General features: G+C 40.8%; 2 protein-coding genes across 2 annotated transcripts in view; one reads left to right on the top strand and one right to left on the bottom strand.

The window, feature by feature from the left end:
- The window catches only part of LOC138024964 (retinol dehydrogenase 8-like), a 3,623-nt gene extending 893 nt beyond the window's left edge, over positions 1 to 2,730 (top strand). The window contains exons 2-3 of the mRNA XM_068872170.1: positions 1,166 to 1,439; positions 1,967 to 2,730. Of these exons, the coding sequence (XP_068728271.1) occupies positions 1,166 to 1,439; positions 1,967 to 2,204 (512 nt within the window). The 3' untranslated portion in view covers positions 2,205 to 2,730. The remainder of the gene's footprint in view (positions 1 to 1,165; positions 1,440 to 1,966) is intronic.
- A 1,786-nt stretch (positions 2,731 to 4,516) lies between these two features.
- On the bottom strand, positions 4,517 to 9,030 carry LOC138024963 (retinol dehydrogenase 8-like). Its single transcript, XM_068872169.1, has 3 exons — positions 8,694 to 9,030; positions 6,115 to 6,388; positions 4,517 to 4,994 (listed from the first exon to the last, which is right to left on the bottom strand). The coding sequence occupies exons 1-3, from the start codon at positions 8,965 to 8,967 to the stop codon at positions 4,667 to 4,669; spliced, it is 876 nt and encodes a 291-aa protein (XP_068728270.1). The 5' UTR covers positions 8,968 to 9,030; the 3' UTR covers positions 4,517 to 4,666.
- Between the last annotated feature and the right edge of the window lie 970 nt (positions 9,031 to 10,000).

The following is a 10,000-nucleotide window of genomic DNA, read 5'->3' as shown; positions in this document are numbered from 1 at the left end:
TTCACGAGTACGGGAGAAGACTCAAGAGACCTCTGCCATGGGTCGAAATTCACTGTGTTGAGCATGCATGGCGGTTACTTAGCGACCGAATCCTTACGTCATACTTCATGTTGTGTGGGCTCACTTAACAACAGCGGAATTACTGTAAAGGAATGCGTGGGACACAGTGGGCTCAAGTCACAGTCAGCGAACATATCATGGGGCATGCGGGCGGTTGGATTATCATGGGGCTTGCGGGCGGTTGGATTATCATGGGGCTTGCGGGCAGTTGGATTATCATGGGGCTTGCGGGCGGTTAGATCAGAGCGTGTTTCGACCCATGACAGAGGTCTCTTCTCCCGTACTCGTCAACCCAGCGAATGCAAAAGAAAAGAGACCTCTGCTAGCAGGGAAGTATGTAATGTCCTGGCCCCAGTTGTTCAAACGATGGATAGCGCTTTGCACCGGATAAATCACTTTCCAGCTGACAAACACTAGCAAAACCAATTGAGTTATCCACTGGATAGTGATTTATCCATCGGATAGCGCTATCCATCGTTTGAACAACTGGAGCCTGGTCACAACACGCGACAATAGATTATGTGACCTGTTGTAAATAGTTCACGCAATCCATGCAAAAGGCTGGTGGAAGATCGTTGTATGTAGGCGCGTGATTGAGTTGCAATAACCGGACAGAGGTATTACAAGGAAGAGTACTTTACAAGGTTATGGACGATTAACAATAGGCTTTTTTTTTTCACAACACTTGTCGATTAACTCGGTGGGACGTAAATGAAATTTATTGCCCAGAGGAAATAAATGGATCTATGGTGAGTGTGACATGCGTGGTTAGTTATTTCCGATGTAGCAGAAGGGGCATTCCTGTCATCCAGGAATTTCTCTAGATCTTACAAAGGGTAAGGCAGTGGACTTCTTGGTGTTGCAGTCTTGCATTTTCTGAGCCCACTGAGCCACAGCTTCGTTTACTTCCTTGGTGCCGTTGTTTCTTCTTATTTTAAACTTATTTGCTTATAGTTGGCAAAGGATAACCCAGTGCCCCACCTTGGTTCTTTGTGTTTTTTCCTTATCTCATAATATCATTTTAAATGGGATGATTTGTTTCTAAAATAATCAATTTTATTAGTGAACCAGGAATTGAAAGATAGTATTTTCTTTGATATTAAAGTCAACAATGCTGGAGTTCCTCTCATGTCAGTTTTTGACTGTGTCTCAATGGACTTAGCAAAGGAAACTTTTGAGGTCAACTTCTTTGGCACTTTGCGAGTGATACAGGCAGTGTTACCAACCATGAAAGCAAAGGAGAGCGGGCACATTATCAATAACTCAAGCATCTTTGGAGTCATAGGCACTCCATTCTTTGAAATCTACTGTGCATCTAAATTTGCTGTGGAAGGGCTAACGGAGTCATTGGTTCCTACACTTCGGCAGTTTAGTATAAGGTACTGATAAACCTAAGTTCCTAAGTTCCTTGCAAAATGATTATTTTATGCAAACTGTTTCAATTGTTAAAATGCAGCTTTGGGTTGAAGATGTTGCAATGCAAATGTGAGAAAGATAATACTGTAGTTGCTTGGCATCAGACGACCCTACAACTGAAAAATCAGAGTCGTAGGTAGGATTCGAACCTTAGACCTCCAAAACACGCCTCAGCTGTTCCACCCATAGAGCTACAAAACACCTGTTGAGCCAGGTCGTGGATGTAGGCTTTCCATTCATTTATTTACTCTTTCACTGAATCGATCACTCTCTCATTCACTCACTGACTCATTCATTTAGCACATTCCTTCGTGCATTAATTCAATGACTCATGCAATTACGTACTTACTGACTCATCCCTCGTCCCTTTCCTATCTTCCCTCCACTCACTCATCCATTCTTCCATTTCGTTCGTTCGTTCGTTCATTCATTCATTCATTCACTCGCTCATTCCTTCATTCATTTGTTCATTCATTTTTGTTGTAAACAGGTGTACACTGCTTGAACCAGGACCGGTTGCCTCAGCTGTCGGAGAAGCAAATGCGGAAAGAACCAAGAATATTGATGTAACAACCGCTGACCCGAAGACACGCGAACTATGGCAGGGAATGCTGGGAAGGCTGGGAAGCGTATTTGAACCGAAAGCAGTATTAACATCGTCAGCAATTGCAGAAGTTGTCAAACAAATAATCCTTTCGGAAAATACGGACTTAACGCTATCGGCCTAACAAAGATTTTTACATCGAAGAGGTTAAAGCAAAATTTGCTGATCTAGAGGGAAATAAATCTGTAGACCTTATCACGCAAAAATACTGCTCGGAAAAATAAAGTGATGCTATCACATAGAAACAAAGCTAGATAGATTTGGATATCACTCTACGTTAAGGACGAGCTAGTCGTTTTAGTATTTTTGGCCAATCTTTTTTGTTGAGCGTGCATCATTCGCAAACAATTGAAAGAAGAAATGCTTGGTTACGTCACGCAATCTTTACGAGCTAATAAAATTACTACGAATCAAGGAGGCTACTGTTTTTAACAAAAACAGTTTGCTCAGTTTTTCTCATTCCATTCTATTTCAAACGTGCGGGAACAACTCACTGTACAATTCACTTGCTTTTGCTTCACATAACAGTTGAGTTCTTTAATTGTTCTTTTCTCTTGATACTTTATCCAGCAATTAATTGAGCCTTTACTCACCATACATTTCCTGCCTTTCCTACGTACGTAGCAATAAAGTTCTTCTTTTTCTTTGAATTTCAAAACTAAGTTAACTTAACACTTAGTGGCCCAAGTTTTACGCCTTGATTTAAAACACCTGTTTAATTTAACTGGAATGTTCCTATTTACTTTACTTTACTTTAACTTTTTTGGCTTTCAAATTTCCCGGGCGCCGCCATCTTGAATAATTGTGACGAGTCGTGGTTGCCCTATTGTTCCAGATCAAACGCTCTTTGTGTCAGAACAATAGGGCAACCACGACACGTCACCATTACTCAAGATGGCGGCGCCCGGGAAATTCGAAAGCCAAAACAAGCCTTCTTGAAATTCTTTTTGTTTTTCGAATACAAATGCTTTCATTGGAAAAAGTTTGAACAATTTTAATTGTTAACATTTTGTTCTGTGGTTTAAGAGTATTTTGTTGTTTTAGTGGAGGTTCCCTTTAAAGTTTTGAGAGAGCTCGGGGAGAAAATGACGTCAAAGACTCACCAGTTTAAGAACGCATTGCAGGCAAACACGGCTGAATTAATGGCTCACCCCCTGTGTAAAAACCTGTGAAACTTACAGATGACGTAACAAAAAGAAAACCAAAAGGGCAAAAAAACATCAAACAATAACCGCTAACAAAACAAAGAAAAAGTTTCACAGGTTTTTACACCGAGGTAAACCCGAATTAATATGCAGCACGAGAGTTTCGGGCTTTCAAGCTTTTTGCATATATATAATAAGCTGCATTTACACGCTGAAATCTTAAGCAAGTGAGTAAATGACGTCACTCCCTAGATCAAACCCTCTGAGGTCCAGTTTTGAATGTGAGCAATGGCGGGCCGTGAAATTCAAACTTACACTTAAAGTAAACAGCCTTTTGAATAAAAATCAAACCTCAGAATTTTGCCATAGACTATATTCTCAATCCCATAATGCAATACGTTTTGGGGGTTCTTTGACATAAAAACAATACAAGGTATTTATTCTTGGGACTGTATCATGCTTCAGTGATCAGTGAACTGGATATCCATTGTTCCATTGTTTTCATACAAATAACCCCCCTCCCCCCCCCCCCGCCCCCGCCCCCGCCTCCCAAATGAACTGCATTATGGGATTTGCAAAAATGATGAATTCAGGTGTTAAGCAAACGCACTTTCAAAATCTGAAGAAAAAGAGGAAGTTTTAATATGGATTATGAGAAATGGTCATATATTTTTTAAAAGACAGCCCAATTGTATGGACACAGGACTCAGACCTGGGAATGGTGATTAACCTGTCACCTAACCACCGCTAGCTGCTCAGGGACAATATTTAAACACTGTTTGATAATGCTGTATCATCACTCGACAACAACCAATAATAAACTATGCAGAAGGTCGGTTTCCAAACTTCACGACGAAGTTTTTAAAATCAAAGGCCTATGATCACATCACCCTACAATAGTTAAATCTGCCTAAATTATTAATCTAGCTTAGGCCTAATAATTCTTCAGCAAAAAATGCGGTCTTGATCTTCAGTGGCGAAGCGGAAAGAAGCGGTTCCTACAAAGTAGAAGCTCCGGGTTCAAATCCAGTCCTCGGATATGATGTTTTTATTTCCGTGTTTTCTCTGCTACCACAAGTCCTGGGACAGTGTCCTAAAGTAACGATAACTGTAAGTTCAAAGCAAATTATCATTTAACGATGATCGTTGATTTAGAGAAAAGATCATGATGCTCGAAGCATGGTTAGCGGAAACCTATAGGTTTTGATATCTCTTGGCCAACGGAATAGGTTTCGAGTAACCAGCCCCAGGTGTTACTTTTCCTTTACTAATGACGACTAAAATTTTGAGACAGACCAATAATTTATTTCAAGTGATAATCATATGACAATCAGACTTCTTTCTCGGTGCAGTGCATAAAGACGAATGTAACAAAATTATTAACTCAATCTTGCGATAAGTTAAGGTTTGATTATCACTACATTGGACATGATCATTCTCCCTATTCGAAGTAATTCTTCTTGAGCATCTTCGGTAGCCCTTCACCAGCAAGATCAGAATATTTGGCTGCCCTTTCATCGGGATTATATTTGTCGTTTGTTGGATAGCGCAGTTTAGGATTCTTGCACAAAATGATTTCCTCCACCATTTTGGCGATTTCGTCTCCGGTTTGCTCAAAGCTGGCCACCCTCTTTCCAGCTTTCGCTTTAAAGGCTTTGATCAATTCCAAGCTCTCCTCATCCGCTTTCACCTTGTCGAAACTCTTTATGTGGGTGCTTAAGTTTTCTCGAAAAGACGACGCAACAGGGCCTGGTTCGATTAATGCACACCTAGAGAGCAACGGTAGAGCATTTTACATTACCATTTGGTCCCTAACGGAGAAGCGACTAATTGAAGGTTTTCATGTGACGTCATCGCCGCCATTTTGGTGGACCAAAACAAAAGATCTCTCATCATTAGCTCCTTTTGTTCGTCCACCAGCAATTGTATATTGCAGCATTTTTATCTGTCTCTATTCTTGGGTTACATCCACGTGATGAGACGGCCATGTTGGTGTACAAAACAATAGGAAATGGTCTCACAAGTTTTGCATGATAATAGAGTCAAATTCCCAAAAGACATCTTACCGCATTGTTCTGTACACCAACATGGCCGCCGTGACGTCTGATGCAAACCACCTATTGTGGCAGGCAATTGGCCAGTGACGTCCACACTTCGAATTGTTGGGAATTTTAGAAAAAACGACGGCTTCGTCGACGGCAACGCCTGGAAACAATAATAATAGAAACGTAAATGATGAAATGATATATGAAATGGATCATCTATGAACTGCAGATATTAAAACAAGTGAAGCTATGATCCTCGCAGTTATCAAAGCAATTAGTTCAATTGCGTAGAGAAGCCTGAAAAATTCAGGACTTCAACGGGGTTTGAACCCGTGACCTCGCGATTCCGGTGCGACGCTCTAACCAACCGAGCAATGAAGCCACTGACATTGGGAGCTGGTCATTTGTGGGTTCTAATGTTTCCATATGTTTTAGGATACTACGCCCACTTTCAATAGGCCAGTTTCGTATTCTAACGGTTGGACTGGATCTAGCATGAAATGGAGGCTAATGCGGGTAAATTAATTAGCATTTGAAAAATTTCTCCGCATTAGCCTCCATTTCATGCTAGATCTAGTCCAGCCGCGAGAATTCGAAAATGGTCTATTGTAGTGTCGAAGACAAATATCGCGAAAGACTCGAGATAACGTAATGCTAAATTGTTTGACGACGCTCTCGTCGTCGTCGCCGATGTAGATTTTAAGATAGCTAATCCCTAGTTTGGAGGAGCATCAACGTCAAGTGCTCATGCTAGATCTTAGGGTAATTAGAAAAATGACGAAAACGGTCTTTCGAGCTTATCCCTTATTGTTGTATTTGTTTTAACTTACTCAAAGCACTTAACCTGATATCAAAGTAGAGCAAAGTTGGAGCCAATGATTCTATCAAACCCTCTAAAGCAAACTTTGACGCACTGTACACCTCGTAGAAAGGCGCTCCCACAAGACCAAAGACGCTGCTGTTGTTGAGGATCAAACCGCTTCTCTTTTTTTTCATGTAAGGAAGAACGGCTTGAATGGCGCGAAGAACTCCAAAAAAATTCACGTCAAACAGTTGTTTGGCCTTCTCCACTGGTATAGTCTCTAAAACTCCGAAAATGCCATATCCAGCGTTGTTAACTGTTGAATGAAGAGTTATTGAAAAGGTAAAACATTTGCGGAAAGTCGTTACCACATATTTGATGTTATTTTTTTCCAATGTTAGCTTCCAGCTGGAGAAAGAGTCCGGCGAATTGCATGGGCAGAAACGAGTAGAGAGTTAAGCCTGGTTTTAACAAGCGACCCAAGCACAAGCACAAGCCTGATAAACGCAAGCACATGAGATTCGTGTCAAGTGAAAACGAACTTAAGCACAAGCACACGAAGATTCACCAGGAGCCCATGAGTAGGAGCTTGCCTCTCCCATTCAAGCCCTATGAGTCGACCTTTGCACGTATCTTTCTATTTTTAGAACGACACGAGTGCTACAGCACTGCACGCACTGTTTAAAATGGCCAATCAGAATAAATTAAAGTCATTGTCTAACGAAGCCAAAAATAGAAAAAACAATGGATACAAATTGTGTAAATTGACGTGAATGTAAGTTTACTGCTGAAGGGTTTCTTCTAAAAATAGAAAGATACGCGCAAAGGTTGACTCAAGGATATGGTGCACATGGAGGCTCCCACTCATGGAGGCTCCCACTCCTGGCTCTATCCGGCCTTACCACGCGGCAATGTGACTAGAATCTGGAATGGGTCTTTTTCATTGGAGGAACATCACAGCCTGAATTGTGCTTGCGTTACGCCCCGTTTTCATACAACGCAAGCATAAGCAAGCGCAAGCACAAGGAAAAACAGTGGAAAACCAGTTGTTAAGGACTCCTCTGATTCCGTAATGTTCAAGTTTCTGCAGTAAGATCGAGTGATTGACTGTGTAAACGCTTTCTTTAAGTCTATAAATATACCGCAGGAAAAAAGCTTCTTGTCAATATTGAACTGAATGCTATTGACCATATCAATAAAAGCGCGCTAAACATGTTTAATGCGGCAGTCTAAACGAAGAAAACTTCGCCCATTAAACAACAACACAAGAAATGTTTAAAGTTGTTTAATTGATAGCCAACAATTCTTTCAGTTTAGGCTTCAATGGGAGGTTTGCAATCAATCTCTTGAGATAACAATGCTGCAGTGGACGAACAAAAAGAGCTAATGATCTTTTGTTTTCGTCCACAAACATGGCGGCGATCGTAACGTGAAAAGCACTTTGTTCAAATAAATGGACCTTTTTTACCAATACGGCGGCCATTTTGAATCCCATTGTTTCACATAGATATTATGGGATGATCAGGGGGCAAATTAGTATGCATTTGCCCCCTGAGAATTCCATGATAGCTATTTGAAACAATGGTATTCCAAATAGCCGCCGTATCGGTACAAAAGTTCATTAAGCCTTAGATGTAGTTCACTTGGTTCCGCGATCCTATTTGTTGTTGCTGATGTTGTTGTTGATGTCTTAAATTCAAAGGTCAACCCACATATGCGTTTTTCGATATTGCAATCAAATGTTCGGTGGCTACCCCAAGCTTCCGACTACTGTCGAGCGCGCAGTAATCAAATCACATCGTTGATCCCAGTTCAGTCAACACAGTGGGAAGCTGGGAGGAACCGCCGAACATTTGATTGACGGTAGCGAAAAACGCATTTGTGGATTGAGATTTGAATTTTAGAGTCCGCATGTTACTGAAAGGCGCAGTAATATGGTTACGCTCCTTAAAGATGACTGCCGTTTCTCGCCTATGGAATTCTTTGCTCAGTTTTTACTAAAAAATAAATTCTATCAGTTCTCGTACTTCTCAGCTCAATAACTACATGCTTAACGGTCGTATTCTTTCATTATTAAGGCTAGTGTATGAAGAAATACTTTTTATCTAAACATAGAATTCATCAGTGATGTTAATGTTATACCGTATTTTAGTGAGATCATCCACTGGGTTAGCCACTGCTATTATATTTGGATGACCCAACTCACTCCATCTAGTAGATGTTATACTTCTTTTACTTTAATTGTTTATTATGTTAATTATCTTTATTTGAGTTAAAATGAACAAATTTTGTTGTTATGCTCCGGTTACCACCGATATTTGCTCTTGCGAGATGTTCGCAAAATGTGTCGTCACGTATTTGATCACTTGTTCCATTGATATTAAATGACAGCAGGAGAGGATAATGGGACTGGGATAATGTTTCCGAATTTTACATGGCGGGGCAAATGCCAAACAAACGTCCGCTTACCCAGAGCGAAGTAGCACCGGGAAAGCTCCATCCGCTGAAATTGGCGTGTACAAACACTGACTGAAGTATGAATTAGGGTAGAAATCATACAAAAAACCACAACAACAAACAATGGATTCCATTTGCACCAAATGAGCTAAATTAATACTCACACAGTACGTCAATTCGCTCTTCGATTTCGATGATTTTTTCGACAACGTTCTTGACCGATTCGTCACTGGATACATCCATTTCTTCGATGACCAAAGTTTTTCCAAGATATTCCTTTCCATGTTCCTCGAGCTTTCCTTTCTTCTTAGCCAAATTTCTCATAGTGGCATAAACCTTGAAGCGTTTCTCGGGATCTTTCGCGAGATGCAAAGCGGTATCCAGGCCAATCCCGCTAGAACAACCCGAGATTAACACAACATAAACTTCAGAAGCCATCTGCAAAACGGAGTCGATAGAGAAACGATTCGTTACTGAGTCACGCCTGATGTGATTCAGACAAAGACGACCCCCAATGCAAATAAAACACAATGACCAAGTGGTTGCTGGGTGGTAAATTTGCATACAAATGCTCAGGGCCGTATTCATTGGCTCACCGCGTTTGTTATTAAACATTCAGATGGTGAGTGTACACTATTTATGAGTCAATGAGTCAATGAGTCAATGAGTCAATGAGTCAATGAGTCAATGAATCAATGAGTCAATGAGTCAATGAGTCAATGAGTCATGAGTCAATGAGTCAATGAGTCAATGAGTCAATGAGTTAGTGCAGTTAACCAAACCATAAAATGAAAGCTAACATTTCAGAGAGTGCTTAGGCCTAATCACTGAAACGAGGGCTCAGGTTTAATCAATAAATTATTGCTATATTGACAGTGAGTCTCATTGACTCATGACTCATGACTCATTGACTCATTGATTTATTGACTCATAAAACATGGGACCTCTCAGATGGTTGCCTATTCTGATTGGTTCCTCAATGATTTATGTTAATCGTATACGGCAGCCTTTAAAAGCTTGGAGCTCTGAAACACTACTCGGTGTTATTTGTTAAGATTTCAGGCCTCGGAACTAACGAAAAAACTGCCGGGCCGCATATTCCATAAACCACAAGCGGCCCAAAGGTTAGTGCATTGCTTGCCCAATAAAAATTCAGAGAAGCTAGTGCTTCTCAGTCAATAATCTACGCGCAAGGTCTCCGTTTACCTTAGACGTGCGTATTCGATTAAGTGATTACAGGAACCCATTACCCGGAGCTTCCATCTGTATTGTACCCTTGAGTCAACCCTGTCCCGTATCTTTCTATTTTTAGAACTACTACATTTTGACGTATGTCACGTATGTGACTGAGAACATACGTGAAGTGGCTCACATACGTCACATACGTATGTGACGTAATAAATGGCTGACCATAGGTCTCTTACGATCAGCTATTGTGAAAACACCCAGTAAAGCTCCCCTGCGAGGTGCT

This window comes from Montipora capricornis, chromosome 11 (assembly GCF_036669925.1).
Source record: "Montipora capricornis isolate CH-2021 chromosome 11, ASM3666992v2, whole genome shotgun sequence".
NCBI lineage: Eukaryota > Metazoa > Cnidaria > Anthozoa > Scleractinia > Acroporidae > Montipora > Montipora capricornis.
This window is presented reverse-complemented; position numbering and strand designations above follow the sequence as displayed.

Coding starts and splice junctions, on each gene's coding strand:
- LOC138024963 (XM_068872169.1), bottom strand. CDS start 8,967: ATGGCTTCTGAAGTTTATGTTGTGTTAATCTCGGGTTGTTCTAGCGGG. Junction 6,389..8,693: donor AGAGCGAATTGACGTACTGT/GTGAGTATTAAT, acceptor TTCATTCAACAG/TTAACAACGCTGGATATGGC. Junction 4,995..6,114: donor TTGCTCTACTTTGATATCAG/GTTAAGTGCTTT, acceptor GTTGCTCTCTAG/GTGTGCATTAATCGAACCAG.